This window comes from Orcinus orca, chromosome 3 (assembly GCF_937001465.1).
Source record: "Orcinus orca chromosome 3, mOrcOrc1.1, whole genome shotgun sequence".
NCBI lineage: Eukaryota > Metazoa > Chordata > Mammalia > Artiodactyla > Delphinidae > Orcinus > Orcinus orca.
In genome coordinates this window covers 72,009,426-72,026,223 of record NC_064561.1, presented here as the reverse complement: position 1 = coordinate 72,026,223, position 16,798 = coordinate 72,009,426, and the positions used below count along the sequence as shown (strand labels likewise).

The window sequence follows — 16,798 nt, the reverse complement described above, 5'->3', positions numbered from 1 at the left end:
ATATAAGATCACATAGTTACTTATAGGGAAGTAACTTATATAAGATCACATATAGTGGAGCCAGAAAGTATTGCAGAATGGTAAAAAAAAAAAAAAAAGGATGGAAAATAGTTGGAAAGTGATAAAAGAAAAATAGAGGGCCAACCCAAGTGATCCAGTGTTTAATAGGCAGTATTGTCTACTGGTTAAGACTATGTTCTGGAACCAGACTTTCTGGATTTGAATCCTGACTTTACCAATGCTATCAGTGTGACCACAGGCAAATTAATTAGCCTTTCTGTGACTTCGTTTCCTCATCTGTAAAGTGGGAATAATAATATGTACTTCAGGTTAGTTACGAGAATTAGATGAGTTAATGCATGAAAAGTGCTTAGATAAAACATTAACTGGCTCAGAATAAGTTTCAAATTAAATATTCCAATAAAATAATACATTCTAGAAATCAAGCATTGGAGAAAATGGGAAGGAGAAAATTATCAAAGAAATCATACTAGAACAGTTCCCAGAACTGAAAATCGAAAGGGCCCAGTGACTGAGTAACCAGAACAAGGGGCAGAAAAAAGACCCACACATGAAATTTTAGCATATCATGGATAAAAAGAAGATTTTGAAAGCTCTCAGAGAGAAAAGTCAGGGCACATAGAAAAGACTGGGAATGAGAATACTGGATTTCTCAATGCAGTTTTAGATTCTAGAAGAAAATGAAGCAGTGCCCCCCAAATTCAGAGAGAAAAAGTTATCTATTCTGGAATCTGTCTGCAGATAAACATAAGACAAGATATTTTCATATAGGCCAGGGCTCAAAATTTCTCTTGCTTACATCCTTCCGTAGGAAGCTAATAGAGAATGAGGTCCAGGAAATGGGATCCAACAGGAGAGAAGAGAAGGGGAAGTCCAAGGACCTCAGATTTGTAGGAGACTTAAGTAGCAGCCAGTCTAGATTATAGCAAAGGATGGAGGATCAGGGGAGAAAGTGGAATCAATAGATTATTTGTATATTTGTGGGATCTGGAAAATAATATTGATGGGAATTTGATAGATCTGTTGGACTTCTGGAAATTAGTGGTACAGACTTGAGATTAAGCAAATGAAGGACCAGGGCAATAATTAATAAAAACATTGTTCAAGGAAAAATATAATCATAATATATACTTGTATTTATTATTTATACATAATAAATACAATTCAGCAGTGAATTGTATTTATATAATTTGTATAACATATAAAATATAAACCCTGGATATTGATTTAACCAAAATTTTTTATGTGACTTTATTGTGGGGAAGGGCAAGGGGAGTGGGATAGAATGGTTTAAGAAAGCTACTTCATTTGCCACAAAAGCAAGTCTACGAATAATGTCTTGACCAACCAATAACAACAGTATAAGCATATTACTTAGTAGTGCACAAAGTGAATGTTAGAAGAAATGGCTAAGAGTTTAAATTTGTTGTCTCTGGAAGCAGTATAGGAGGAGGCTTAGAAATTGTTCTTTTTGTTTATAATCTCTTGTAGCATCTATTTTTTTAAACTATCCATGTATTATTTTTGAATGAAAATTAAATAATTTCTAAAAAAAAGATGTGTATAGATAATATACAAGTAAGAGAGAAATCAGTGATTTTAGTTCTGCCTCAAAAAAAAAAAAGTAAAGAAATCCTTACTGGATTGAACTCCTAAGTAGTTATTTCACTAAGTCTTTCAGATTACTAGCCAGCTACACATAGACATTCTTACTGTCTCATGCCCTACTGTCCAGTGGCATCTGTCCCATCATTTTGTAAGGGGAACAGCAGTTAGTAATACACTGTAGAACAAAGCGATTGTAATCAGATGTTAACTACATAATCACAACACTAATTCAGTAAAATGAAAAGAGATAAAAAAACAGTACAAATTACAGAGCTTCTGATTCCTCAGGTTCATTCTTACTTCAGGGAGGGGAAGTGTGACCCAGTTAACTTAAAAACAGATTGATTTTGTTCCTGCTGACTGATGTCAGAGTCAAAGTGAGATTTTCGGAAGTGAAATTACACTGACAAATATAGGAAAGTTATAAAAGAGATGAATTAGTACCGTAAGAGTTTAGAGAAATCAGGTTTGTTTCAATTTCCTGTAGGGAAAGGTGATCAGATATTTGTATGTGGTTGACACTTGGGTCTTTAGAGAAATTGAATATTTGAATAAAGTGAATGTGCTAAGAAAAAGTATATCTCTTAAAATGTTTAGGCTTTCTTGTATATATTTTCATTATTTTCATTATGGTCGTGTTTAGAAAATATGGTTATATTTTCATTATGGTCGTGTTTAGAAAAATTATTTTGAATGGAAGACCTCTACCTAGGAATTGTTAACTGTTTTCAGTTGGGAAAACTTTACTGAAGAACATAAAATGCAAGATCTCTCAAAGAAAGAAAGGTAAAATGTCCAAAATTGGAAACATGGAGGCTTTCAGGGCATGTGCATAGCTAATCTCAACTTTATTCTCTAGTCTTACCTCCCAGTTCAGTGCTTAGGCCACCTGACTGTTCTTTCTTATCTTTATCCATCTCCTCCTTTACATTCTTTACACTCTCCACCCCTAGCACTTCCGTGTGAAATGCTTCCAGGTCTTTAAGGTCCAATCAGATGTTGTCTTTTCCATGGTATTTTGTTTGATTCCTTGCTAGCTGGGAATACTTACCTCTGTTCAACTCCCAGTGCATTAAATTCTCTGTATTATTGTTGTTTTTATCTATTTTTTAATTTAAAAAAAATTTTAAGTTATATTAATCCATTATTTTATTTCAAATTAATATTAGCTTCTTATTTCATTAAAAGCATCCACAGTCTTGAATGGTAAAGAGCAAACATGCAAAGCAGTAATGTCATGGAAATAGCTACCTTGGTTGCAAACTAAGGGATGATACTTTTGTGCACACGGTTCAGGATGTGTTCCCTGTTGCATGTAGACAAAGCAAGACCAACAGCAGTAACATCTAAGGAGATGATGGCATATTTACCTTTTTTTTTTTTTTTTGGCGGTATGCGGGCCTCTCACTGTTGGGGCCTCTCCCGTTGCGGAGCACAGGTTCCGGACGCGCAGGCTCAGCGGCCATGGCTCACGGGCCTAGCCGCTCTGCGGCATGTGGGATCTTCCTGGGCCGGGGCATGACCCGTGTCCCCTGCATTGGCAGGCGGACTCTCAACCACTGCGCCACCAGGGAAGCCCCCCTTTTTTTTATAGGTATAGTTGATGTACAGTATTATATAAGTTTCAGGTGTACAACATGGTGATTCACAATTTTTAAAGGTTATACTCCATTTATAGTTTTTATAAAATATTGGCTATATTCCCTGTGTTGTAATTATGGTTGTTCTTAAATGTGCTTGATCTCTTATAGAATAGGAGTGATATCTTCTCTGCTTTGGATGTTCTGTCTTCTAGAGTATTTTATATAGGCTGAGTGCTTAGAGAATTTTTGGTTTAGTTATTTTGTAAATATAGATTCAAGGTTCTACAAAGCAGCCCTTCCTAAAAATAAATTGTTTTAAAAGGTTTACAGTCTTCCCTGAATCCTTTCTGTCTTTCCCTTCATGTGTATGAGATGTTTTAGTCGTTGCTGACAGATGACTTTTGATTTTTGTCTTTCAGTCTTACCTCCAGTATTAGTGCCTCGTCATAATGAATTCAACCCACAACACAGCCTTCTGGTTCAGTTTAGAAACTTAAGCCACAATGAACCTCACATGCCACAAAATGCAACGTTTCCAGATTCTTTCCATCAGCCCAACAACACTCCTTTTCCCTTATCTCCAAATAGTCCCTACCCTCCTTCCCCTGCTAGCAGCACATATCCCAACTCCCCAGCAAGTTCTGGACCAGGAAGTCCATTTCAGCTCCCAGGTAAGATTATTTATTTTATTGATACAAAAAAATAATTCCTAAGAGTTAGCAGTTGTTCTAATACTGCTGATCCTCTGGGTGAACTGTTAATATGCCAAGAGCCAACTATTTTTGACTATTCTTTGGTAATTGTTTGACTTCCAGAAGAGTTTGGAATTTTATTTTGCCAAGTACCATAAGTTTAACAAAATGTAAGTAGACATTTTTCACAAAATATAGAAACAATCCTGAAATTTGTATAGAACCATAAAAGACCCCGAATAGCCAAAGCAGTTTTCAGAAAGAAGGACAAAGCAGAAGGCATCACACTCCCTGATTTCAAACTGTATTACAAAGCTGTAATAATCGAAATAATATAATATTGGCATAAAAACAGACACATAGATCATTGGAACAGAATAGAGAGTCCAGAAATAAACTCATGCAAAAATGGTCAATTATTGGGTGGGCCAAAAGGTTTGTTCAGTTTTTTCCATAAGATGGCTCTAGTAGCACTTAGTTGTCTTTAACTTCAGTTGGAAGAGTTTTGTTAGATTGTATTTGACAGCCGTCATATCAGCATGCATTTAAAAAGAGACTTATCAAAATTGGTCAGTTTTTGTGCAGTCATTTTAATATTGAAGATGGAAGGAAAAAAGCAACATTTTCAGCATATTATGCTTTATTATTTTGAGATAGGTAGAAATGCAACTGCAACGCGTTGGAAGTGACAAGTGTTGGTGAGGATCTGGAGATATGGGAACTCTGGTGCACTGTTGGTGGGAATGTAAATTAGTACAGCCACTTTTGAAAACAGTATGGAGTTTCCTCAAAAAATCAAAAATAGAACTACCATGTGATTCTGCAGTTCTACTTCTGGATATTTATCCAAAGAAAACAAAAACACTAACTCAGAAAGATATCTACCCCCACCATGTTCATTGCAGCATTATTTACAGTAGACATGATTTGGAAGCAACCTAAGTGTTCACTGATAGATGAATGGATAAAGAAGATACGATAACACACATACACACGCAGTGGAATATTATCCAGCCATAAAAAAAGAATGAAATCTTGCCATTTGTGACAACATGGGTGAACCTTGACAGCACTATGCTAGATGAAATAAGACTGAGAAAGACAAATACTATATGGTCTCTCTCAAATAAGATATGTGGAATCTTAAAAAATAAATAAGAAACTAAGCTCACAGATACAGAGGACAGATTGGTGGTTGCCAGAGGTGGTGGGGGAAGTGGATGAACTGTTTTTATTTTTTTTAGTTTAAATAAATTGAATTTTTTAAAAAAGCAAACACAATTTGGGGGAGATCAGAGATTACCCTTTAAGAATAATGACAATAAAATAAGATAGAATTTAAAAATTGCACTCCCTCCTCCCAACCCACCTTCCCTCTCTCATTGCTTGATCTTTCTCTATAGCATGTATTACAATCCAGTATAGTATATATTGTCTTTATTTACAGTCTGCCTTTCCCCAGCCTCCCCCGTCTTGACTATAAACTCCATGAAAACAGGGATTTTATAGCATCTTTTGTTTATTGCTACATACCCAGTACCTATATCAGAATCTAGTATGCAGTAGATCCTCAATAAATATTTGTTAAATGAATAGACAAAGTTATAGCAACACATAAATACATTTACTGCTAACTATAGATATAACCATGTGTCAAGTGGTTGCCAGTGCAGCTTGAGAGATTGAAGCCAAATGGTGTTAATTTGAAAGGTTTCATAGAGAGGAGTCCTATATACAGTAAAGGCAGTGTGTAGTAAAAGCTTATCAAAAACATAAAGACAAAATGACTGATGAATGTGAAGTAAAGTAGCTAATCTGGAAACAAAATGTTGTTAGATGTCAATTGACCATTTATTGGACCAAATTACTAAATCCATATATACCATCAGGCATTAAAATTAAGTTCTACCAAAACAAGAGCAGCAACAAAGGAAGTAGCTATATTTGACGTAAAGTTAAATATTTTCGTATAATTTATAATACCAAGTACCATTTATCAGGTGCCTTTTATGTAACTAATACTGTGATGAAAGATACCACATTAAATTTAATCTTCAGAACAACCAAGTGAGATAGATTTTTTTTGTTTTATGGATGGAAAACGAAACTGGTATTAACCCCAAGAGCTTAAATACCTTGCGTAATGTCGCACAGCTAGTAAGTGGGGTTCAGGCCCACGTTTCTCTGACTCTAAAGTGTGTGCTTTTTTGTAACTTTGCTACATTGCTTGTCAAATCATTTTGTACTTCGGTAGGTTAAAATGAACCCCAGTTATCTTTAATTAGGTAACTGATGCACCGATTTGCCTGAAGAAGGATCATAAGTGGATTTTTAAAGTTGCTAAATTTTGTTAATGGCATGCCTGTCTTATGTGAGTAAATTGTGAGGTCACTGTGTCAAGAAATATTGGGATGCCTACTGTTGTAAGTAGGGTCATATGTAAATATATACTTTGTAGTTTCTTTACTGCAGTGAAGTAGCAATTGATGAAGTTGTATTTTGTTGTGTTGTGTTTCTTTGAAGAGGATTTCAGTTCCAACTGTTTAACTTGCTGTTAGGTGTTTGTTCAAAAACTAATTTTCATCCTTTGTCCTAGATTCAGTGCTGACTGTAGCTCTGTCTCAAAATACATCTTATACAAACGTTGAGGTGAAAAACAAGTTATATTCAGTATTTACAGTATGAGACAAATAAGTATAGCTGTAGCTTTTATAAAGGTTTTCAACCACAAATGTTGGAACTCAAAAGATATTCTAGTTAACTTTCAGTTTCCTAAGAGCCACTTAATAGGATTTAGCCATTTAATAGGACAGAGCAACCATTTTAAGACATTGCAGAAGAATTAGACAGCTGCTGTTAGTGTTGGCAAATTTTGAAAGAGCATGGTTTTATTTTCCAGTTTTAAATAACCATACAGTATGTGATGATCTTGATAATTCAGAAATGTCTCTGTAGATATCTATCTAAACAAGGATAATCTGTGGCCTTCAGATTGACCTGCAGTAGTTGCAGTTTCTCTGAGCATATGATTCTAAGCAAATGGAGGCAAAATTCTTGACCCTGAATTCTATTTTAGTGAATTTTAGCACTGATCTTACTATCCTGGATTGAAACAAATTCATGTGGACCTGCAGTAGGTTTCTGGTAGCTAATGGGTGTGCTGTCTTTTCTCCTTTTCCCTTGCCCTAAGGTAGCATCCTACATTTTTGTGTGTCTCTGATGTTTAGTAATGAATCCTGCTGGTAATCTTAAGAATTTACAGATGCGTTTAGATTAACTTTGAGCAGGATGAAGATTTTAACTATTCTTTTGGGACTTAACTTGTCTCATTTTCTTCCTCTTAGCTGATACTCCTCCTCCTGCATATATGCCACCAGATGATCAGATGGGTCAAGATAATTCCCAGCCCATGGATACAAGCAATAATTTGATTCCTCAGATTATGCCCAGTATATCCAGCAGAGGTAAGAGAAATACAATACTTTGTTGTTGCTCTTTTTTTTTTAACTTCTTAGCCACTTTTAACAACCAGCTTTATTGAGGTGCAGTAATTTATTTTTTAAATTTATTTTTTATACAGCAGGTTCTTATAAGTTATCTATTTTATACATATTAGTGTATACATGTCAATCCCAGTCTCCCAGTTCATCCCACCACCCCCCCACACACACCCCCACCGCTTTCCTCCCTTGGTGTCCATACGTTTGTTCTCTACATCTGTGTCTCAATTTCTGCCCTGCAAACTGGTTCATCAGTACCATTTTTCTAGGTTCCACATACATGCAATAATATACGATATTTGTTTTTCTCTTTCTGACTTACTTCACTCTGTATGACAGTCTCTAGATCCATCCACGTCTCTACAAATTACCCAATTTCGTTCCTTTTCATGGCTGAGTAATATTCCATTGTATATATGTACCACCTCTTCTTTATTCATTCGTCTGTCGATGGGGATTTAGGTTGCTTCCATGACCTGGCTATTGTAAATAGTGCTGCATTGAACATTGGGGTTCATGTGTCTTTTTTTTTTTTTTTTTTTTTTTTCTGTGGTATGCGGGCCTGTCACTGTTGTGGCCTCTCCCGTTGTGGAGCACAGGCTCCGGATGCGCACGCTCAGCGGCCATGGCTCATGGGCCCAGCTGCTCCGTGGCATGTGGGATCTTCCCGGACCGGGGCACGAACCCGTGTCCCCTGCATCAGCAGGCGGACTCTCAACCACTGCGCCACCAGGGAAGCACTCATGTGTCTTTTTGAATTATGGTTTTCTCTGGGTATGTGCCCAGTAATGGGATTGCTGCGTCATATGGTAATTCTATTTTTAGTTTTTTAAGGAATCTCCATACTGTTCTCCATAGTGGCTGTACCAATTTATATTCCCACCAGCAGTGCAAGAGTGTTCCCTTTTCTCCATACCCTCTCCAGCATTTGTTGTTTGTAGATTTTCTGATGATGCCCATTCTAACTGGTGTGAGGTGATACCTCACTGTAGTTTTGATTTGCATTTCTCTGATAATAAGTGATGTTGAGCAGCTTTTCATGTGCTTCTTGGCTGTATGTCTTCTTTGTTTTTCTTTTATTTTTTAAATTAAAAAAATTTTTTAACATCTTTATTGCAGTATAATTGCTTTACAATGGTGTGTTAGTTTCTGCTTTATAACAAAGTGAATCAGCTATACATATACATATATCCCCATATCCCCTCCTCTTGTGTCTCCCTCCCTCCCTCTCTCCCTATCCCACCCCTCTAGGTGGTCACAAAGCACCGAGCTGATCTCCCTGTGCTATGTGGCTGCTTCCCACTAGCTATCTATCTTACATTTGGTAGTATATATACGTCCATGCCACTCTCTCACTCTGTCCCAGCTTACCCTTCCCCCTCCGCTTGTCCTCAAGTCCATTCTTTATGTCTGCGTCTTTATTCCTGTCCTGCCCCTAGGTTCTTCAGAACCATTTTTTTTAAAATTCCAGATATATGTGTTATCATACTATATTTGTTTTTCTCTTTCTGACTTACTTCACTCTGCATGACAGACTCTAGGTCCATCCACCTCACTACAAGTAATTCAATTTTGTTTCTTTTTTTGGCTGAGTAATATTCCATTGTATATATGTGGCACTCTTCTTTATCCATTTATCTGTCGATGGACACTTCCATGTCCTGGCTGTTGTAAATAGAGCTGCAGTGAACATTGTGGTACATGACTCTTTGAATTATGGTTTTCTCAGTGTATATGCCCAGTAGTGGGATTGCTGGGTCATATGGTAGTTGTATTTTTAGTTTCTTAAGGAACCTCCATACTGTTCTCCATAGTGGTTGTATCAATTTACATTCCCACCAACAGTGCAAGAGGGTTCCCTTTTCTCCACACCCTCCCCAGCATTTACTGTTTGTAGATTTTCTGATGATGGCCATTCTGACTGGTGTGAGATGATATCTCATTGTAGTTTTGATTTGCATTTCTCTAATAATTAGTGATGTTGAACATTCTTTCATGTGTTTGTTGGCAGTCTGTATATCTTCTTTGGAGAAATGTCTATTTAGGTCTTCTGCCCATTTTTGGATTGGGTTGTTTGTTTTTTTGATATTGAGCTGCATGAGCTGCTTGTAACTTTGGAGATTAATCCTTTGTCAGTTGCTTCATTTGCAAATATTTTCTCCCATTCTGAGGGTTGTCTTTTCATCTTGTTTATGGTTTCCTTTGCTGTGCAAAACCTTTTAAGTTTCATTAGGTCCCATTTGTTTATTTTTGTTTTTATTTCCATTCCTCTAGGAGGTGAGTCAAAAAAGATCTTGCTGTGATTTATGTCATAGAGTGTTCTGCCGATGTTTTCCTCTAAGAGTTTTAGTGTCTGGTCTTACATTTAGGTCTTTAATCCATTTTGAGTTTATTTTTGTGTATTGTGTTAGGGAGTGTTCTAATTTCCTTCTTTTACATGTAGCTGTCCAGTTTTCCTAGCACCACTTATTGAAGAGGCTGTCTTTTCTCCATCGTATATTCTTGCCTCCTTTATCAGAAATAAGGTGACCATATGTATGTGGGTTTATCTCTGGGCTTTCTTTCCTGTTCCATTGATCTATATTTCTGTTTTTGTGCCAGTACCATACTCTCTTGATTACTGTGGCTTTGTAGTATAGTCTGAAGTCAGGGAGCCTTATTCCTCCAGCTCCGTTTTTCTTTCTCAAGATTGCTTTGGCTATTCGGGGTCTTTTGTGTTTCCATACAAATTGTGGAATTTTTTGTTCTAGTTCTGTGAAAAATGCCATTGGTAGTTTGATAGGGATTGCATTGAATCTGTTGATTGCTTTGGGTGGTAGAGTCATTTTCACAATGTTGATTCTTCCAATCCAAGAACATGGTGTATCTCTCCATCTGTTTATATCATCTTTAATATCTTTCATCAGTGTCTTATTGATTCCTTCTAGTGTATTTTTCATTTCAGTTATTGTATTGTTCATCTATGTTTGTTTGTTCTTTAATTCTTCTAGGTCTTTGTTAAACATTTCTTGCATCTTCTCGATCTTTGCCTCCATTCTTTTTCCCAGGTCCTGGATCATCTTCACTATCATTATTCTGATTTCTTTCTCTGGAAGGTTGCCTATCTCCACTTCATTTAGTTGTTTTTCTGAGGTTTTATCTTGTTCCTTCATCTGGTACAAAGTCTTTACCTTTTCATTTTGTCTGTATTTCGGTGAGTGTGGTTTTCCTTTCACAGGCTGAAGAATTGTAGTTCTTCTTGCTTCTGCTGTCTGCCTTCTGGTGGATGAGGCTATCAAAGAGGCTTGTGCAAGTTTCCTGATGGGAGGGACTGGTGGTGGGTAGAGCCGGGTGTTGCTCTGGTGGGCAGAGCTCAGTAACACTTTAATCTGCTTGTCTACTGATGGGTGGGGCTGGGTTCCCTCCGTTGGTTATTTAGCCTGAGGTGACCCAGCACTGTAGCCTACCTGGGTCTTTGGTGGGGCTAATGGCGGACTCTAGGAGGGCTCACACCAACGAGTACTTCCCAGAACTTCTGCTACCAGTGTCCTTGTCCCCATGGTGAACCACAGCCACCCCCCCGCCTCTGCAGGAGACCCTCCAACACTAGCAGGCAGGTCTGGTTCAGTCTCCTCTGGGGTCACTGCTCCTTCCCCTGGGTCCCGATGCGCACACTACTTTGTGTGTGCCCTCCAAGAGTGGAGTCTCTGTTTCCCCCAGTCCTGTCAAAGTCCTGCAATCAAATCCCACTAGCCATCAAAGTCTGATTCTCTAGGAATTCCTCCTCCCGTTGTCGGACCCCCAGGTTGGGAAGCCTGATATGGGGCTCAGAACCTTCACTCCAGTGGGTGGACTTCTGTGGTATAAATGTTTTCCAGTTTGTGAGTCACCCACCCAGGAGTTATGGGATTTGATTTTACTGTGATTGCGCCCCTCCTACCTTCTCATCGTGGCTTCTCCTTTGTCTTTGGATGTGGGGTATCTTTTTTGGTGAATTCCAGTGTCTTCCTGTCAATGATTGTTCAGCAGTTAGTTGTGATTCCGGTGCTCTCGCAAGAGGGAGTGAGAGCACGTCCTTCTACTCTGCCATCTTGAACCAGTAATAATTTATATACCATAAAATTTATCCATTTTAACTGTATGATTCGATGATTTTTAGTAAATGTGTAAAATTTTACACCATCACCGCAATCTAGTTTTGGAACATTTTCATAACCCTTTAAAAATATCCCTTGTGCCTATTTGCAGTCTATCCCCTCCTGTCCCCAGCTCCAGGAACCTTCTAATCTGTTTTCTGTACCTGTAGATTTGCCTTTTCCAAACTTTTCATATAAATAGAATCACAAATTGTGTTGTTTTCAAGATTCATCCATGTCGCACCATGTATCAATAATGTTCCTATTGCTGAACAGTATTTTATTTTATGGATATACCACATTTTGTTTACCCATTTGTCTGTCGATGGACATTTGAATTGTTTCTAGTTTTTGGCTAGCATGAACAATGCTGTAATCAACATTTGCAGATAGGTCTTTTTTTTATTTTTCTGTGTCACAGGGTAAATTTAAGTATTTACGAGAAACTACAAAATTACTGTAAAGTGAAAGCACCATTTTACATTTTTACCAGTACCATATAAGGGTTCTAGTTTCTCCATATCCTCCTAAGACTGTTATTATTTATCTTTTTGATTATAGTTATTCTGATGGGTGTGAAGTGGTGTCTCATTTGTTTTAATTGTATTTCCCTAATGAGTAATGATTTTGAACATTTTTAATGTACCTAGCCATTCATGTATCTTCTTTGGCTTATTTAAATCTTTTGCCTTATTTTTTTAATTGGGTTGTTTGTCTTATTGTTGAGTTGTAAGAGTGCTGTGTATATTTTAGATAGAAGTCCTTTGTTTGTCTTATTATTGAGTTTTAAGAGTTCTGTATATATTTTGAATAGAAGTCCTTTTTCAGATATGTGATATGCAATTATTTTCTCTCAATCTCTGGATTGTCTTTTCATTTTCTTATTGGTGTCTTTTGAAGCACAAAAGTTTTTAATTTTGATGAAGTTATCAATTTTTTTCTGGATTATGCTTTTGGTGTTACATCTAAAAAATCTATGTCTATCCCAAGGTCATAAAAATTATTCTCCTGTGTGTTCTCCTAGAAGTTCTTTAGCTCTTATATTTATGTCTATGATTCATTTTGAGTTAAGGTTTTTGTATGTTAACGGTCTAAATTCATCTTTGCGCAAGTAGACATCCAGTTGGTTCTAGCACTATTTGTTGAAAAGAGTATCATTTCTCTACTGAATTGTCTTGGCATCTTTTTCAGAAATCAGTTGACTATAAATTTAAGAGTTTATTTCAGGACTCTCAATTTTGTTAAGAGTTTATTTCAGGACTCTCAATTTTTTGTTGCTCAAAAAATTGATCTGTATGTCTGTACTCACCATCTTGATTACTAAAGTTTTATAGTAAGTTTTGAAAACAAGAAGTGTTAGTCCTCCAACTTTGTTCTTCTTTTTAAAAATTGTTTGGCAATTCTGCATTCTTTGCATATTTTCATATCATTTTAGTATCAGTTTGTCAATTTCTGTCCCCCACCAAAACTCTTCCTTGGACTTTGATAGAGGTCACATTGACTCTTTAAATCAACTTGGGGAGATTTGCTGTCCCCTTCTAGTACACAGACATGGAATGTTTCTCTTTTCTTTTTAAATTTATTGCTAGGTGTGTGGAAGAATTTTTTAATTTCGAGTTTGAATTCTTCATTGGTAGATAGAAATAAAATTGATTGGATGAAGGCAGTCAAAAGGCACATACTTCCAGTTATAAGATAAAGAAGTACTAGGGATATAACGTACAACATGATAAATGTAGTTAACACTGCTGTATCTTATATACGAAGCTGTTAAGAGAGTAAATCCTAAGAGTTCTCATCACTAGGAAAAAGTTTTTTTCTGTTTCTTTAATTTTGTGTCTATATGAGATGATGGGTGTTCACTAAATTGATCGTGATAATCGTTTCATGATGTATGTAAGACAGATCATTATGCTGTATACCTTAAACTTGTACAGTGCCATATGTCAATTGTATCTCAGTAAAACTGTATGAAAAAGACTTAAAAAAAGACTTGCGTCACCTGCATCTTTAATTGCTTTGCCAGTTTGAGCTGTAATTTTAGACATAATTTTTGCTACAAAGATTTAAAATATAAGAGCATTTTAACCACTCTAAAGTTTAGAAATAGGAACTTGAGACAAATTAGATTTTTCTAATAGAAATATTCTGAGCCTAAAGCCCTAAAGGAGAGTAAGGAAACCAATTAACTTTAATTTAAATAATCATGTCTTAAGTAGTGAATGAACCAAGGTCTGTTGTTAAAGAACAACTGTGTTAAATCCCTGAAAGGTTAGTTTCAAAATGGCATTAATGCAGTGGTTTCAGGTCTAACTAATGAAATAAATTTCTATTGGTCACTATAAAAAAAATTTTTTTTAATTAAAAACATACAGTTGATTTTTGTATATTAATCTTGTAACCTGAAATCTTGCTGAATTCATTTATTAGTTCTAGTGGTAGGTTTTTTGTGTGTGCATATGTGGATTCCTTAAGGTCTTTTAAATATAGGAGCATGTCATCCATGAATAAAAAATAGTATTTTTTTTTCCTATGCAATCTGAATGCGTTTAACTTCTCCTTCTCTCTTATTATTAAAGGGCATATATGAAAAACCTATAGCTATCATAATTAATGATAGAAAACTGAATTACTTTCCACCTATAATTGGGAGTAAGACAATGATGTCGGCTTTTATTACTTCTGTTCAGTATTGTTCTAGAGAGTCTAGCCAGCAAATTGTTAGTTCTCTTCTATTCCTAGATTGAGAATTTTTATCATGAATGAATGTTGGATTTTGTCAAAAGCTTTTTCTGCATCTACTGAGATGATCATGTGAGTTTTTTGTTCTTTTTTTCTAGTAATAAGGTGTATTACATGAATTGATTTTCTGATGTTAAACCAACCTTGTATTCCTAGGATAAAACCCATGTGGTCATGGTGTATAATCCTTTTTTATATATTGCTTGGCCAGGTTTACTAATATCTTGTTGAGTATTTTTGCTTGTATATTCATGAAGGATATTGGTCTGTAATTTTCTTGTGATGTCTTTGTTTGGTATTGCTGTCAGGTAATAATGGCCTCACGGAATGAGTTGGGAAGTGTTCCCTCCAATTTTTGGAAGAGTTTTTGAAGTATTAGTATTATTTCTTCTTTAAATATGTGGTAGAATTTACCAGTGAAGCCATTTCGGCTTGGACTTCTATTTGTGGGAAGATTTTAAATAATCGATTCAGTTTCTTTAGTTATTATATTGGTCTATTCAGAGTTTGTTTTTTCTTGAGTCAATTTTGGTAATTTGTGTCTTTCTGGGAATTTGTCCATTTCATCTAAATTATCTAATTTGACATAAAGTTTTTGGTAGTATCCTTTATAATCTCTCTAATTTCTGTAGGAGTTGGTAGTGATGTATTAATTCCTGATTTTGGTAGTTTGTGTCATGTTATTTTTTTCTCGTTGGTTTAGTTAAGGGATTGTCAATTTTGTTTACCTTATTTATTTATTTTTTTTTGCGGTACGCGGGCCTCACTGTTGTGGCCTCTCCTGTTGCGGAGCACAGGCTCCGGATGTGCAGGCTCAGCGGCCACGGCTCACGGGCCCAGCCGCTCCGCGGCATGTGGGTTCTTCCCGGACCGGGGCACGAACCCGTGTCCCCTGCATCGGCAGGCACACTGTCAACCACTGCGCCACCAGGGAAGCCCTTTGTTTATCTTTTGAATGACAACTTTTCCCTCTTCCATTGAATTCCACTCTAATCTTTATTTCCTTCATTTTTCTTGCTTTGAAGAATGCAAGTTTACGTTTAGTTTACTTTTCTTTTTGTAGTTTCTGAATCTTACATTATTAATTTGAGTTGTTTCTTTTCTAATATGGGTGTTAAAAACTATTTCTTTCCCTCTAATCACACTTTTAACTGCATCCCATGAATTTTTATTTTTGTTTGTCTTTATTTTTATTCAGTTGAAAATATTTTAAAATTTCCGTTGTGGTTTCTTCTTTGACCCATGGATTATTTAGTAGCATGTTTATCAAGTTCCAAATATGTCAAGATTTCCCAAATTTCTTTTTGTTGTTGATTCCTAATTTAATTCTGTTGTGTGCTTTGAACATATTTAGTATGATTTCAGTTCTTTAAATTTGTTGAGACTTGTTTTATGCTTGTTTTTGTATAGCCTGTGACCTAAGAATGGTTTCTAGATTATTAAAGAATTGTTAAGAAGAAGAAGAATATATGACAGATAGTACGTGGCCTGCAAAACCTAAGGTATTGCATCCCACTTGGTCATGGTGTATAATCCTTTTTATATGTTGCTGGATTTGCCCATTTGGGTGGGTAGAAAAGGTTTGCCAACCCTTGGCAAAACATATAGTCTCTTTTAGACAATACTCCATGTGCCTTTGAAAAAATTGTATATTCTGATGTCGTAGGGTGTCATAGGATCTCTGGATTTCAGTTAGATGAAGCTGGTCAGTAGTGTTCAGATCATCTGTATCCTTGCTTATTTTCTTTCTAATTGTTCTATCAATTATTGAGAGTGGGAGATTGAAGTCCCCAGCTACTACCGTTGAATATTTATTTCCACTTCTAGTTCTGTTAGTTTTTGCTTCTTGTACTTTGGGGGCTCTGTTGTGTACAATTCAGTAGCATTGAGTACATCCACAGTATTCAGCAAACCATCACTCCTATCCATTTTCAGAACTTTTTCATCATTTCAAATAGAACTCTGTACCTATTAAATAATGACTCCCCATTCCCCCTCACCTTACCCCCTTGGTAACTACCATTCTGTAATTTACATTAGGATTCATTTTTTGTACTAACATTCTTTGGGTTGTAACAAATGAATAATGACATGTAGCCATCATTATATTACCATATAGAATAGTTTCACTTCCCTAAAAATCCTCTGTGCTCTGCCTGTTCATCCCTCCCTCTCTCCTAACCCCTGGCAACCACTGATCTTTTTATTGTCTCCATAGTTTTGCCTTTTCCAGATGTCTTGTAATCGGAATCTTACAGTATGTAGCCTTTTCAGATTGGCTTCTTCACTTAGTAATATACATTTAAGTCCCCCACCAACCATGTCTTTTCATGGCTTGATAGCTCATTTCTTTTTAGTGTTGAATAATATTCCATTGTCTGGTGTACCACAGTTTATTTATCCATTCACCTCTTGAAGGATATCTTGGTTGCTTTCAAGTTTTAGCAGTTATGAATAAAGCTTCTATAAACATCTCTCTGCAGTTTTTGTGTGGACATAAGTTTTTGACTCCTTTAGGTAAATACCGAGGAACACAT

General features: G+C 36.2%; 1 protein-coding gene across 5 annotated transcripts in view; it reads left to right on the top strand.

The window, feature by feature from the left end:
- Positions 1-16,798, top strand: part of SMAD5 (SMAD family member 5) — a 50,704-nt gene that overhangs the window by 23,195 nt on the left and 10,711 nt on the right. For all 5 annotated transcript variants that reach the window (XR_004478238.2, XR_004478237.2, XR_004478236.2 and 2 more), the window contains exons 3-4: positions 3,632-3,883; positions 7,249-7,368. Coding sequence is in view for 2 of the 5 variants with exons in the window: in XM_033409867.2 (XP_033265758.1) it covers positions 3,632-3,883; positions 7,249-7,368 (372 nt within the window). In the remaining 3 variants the exon portion in view is untranslated. The remainder of the gene's footprint in view (positions 1-3,631; positions 3,884-7,248; positions 7,369-16,798) is intronic.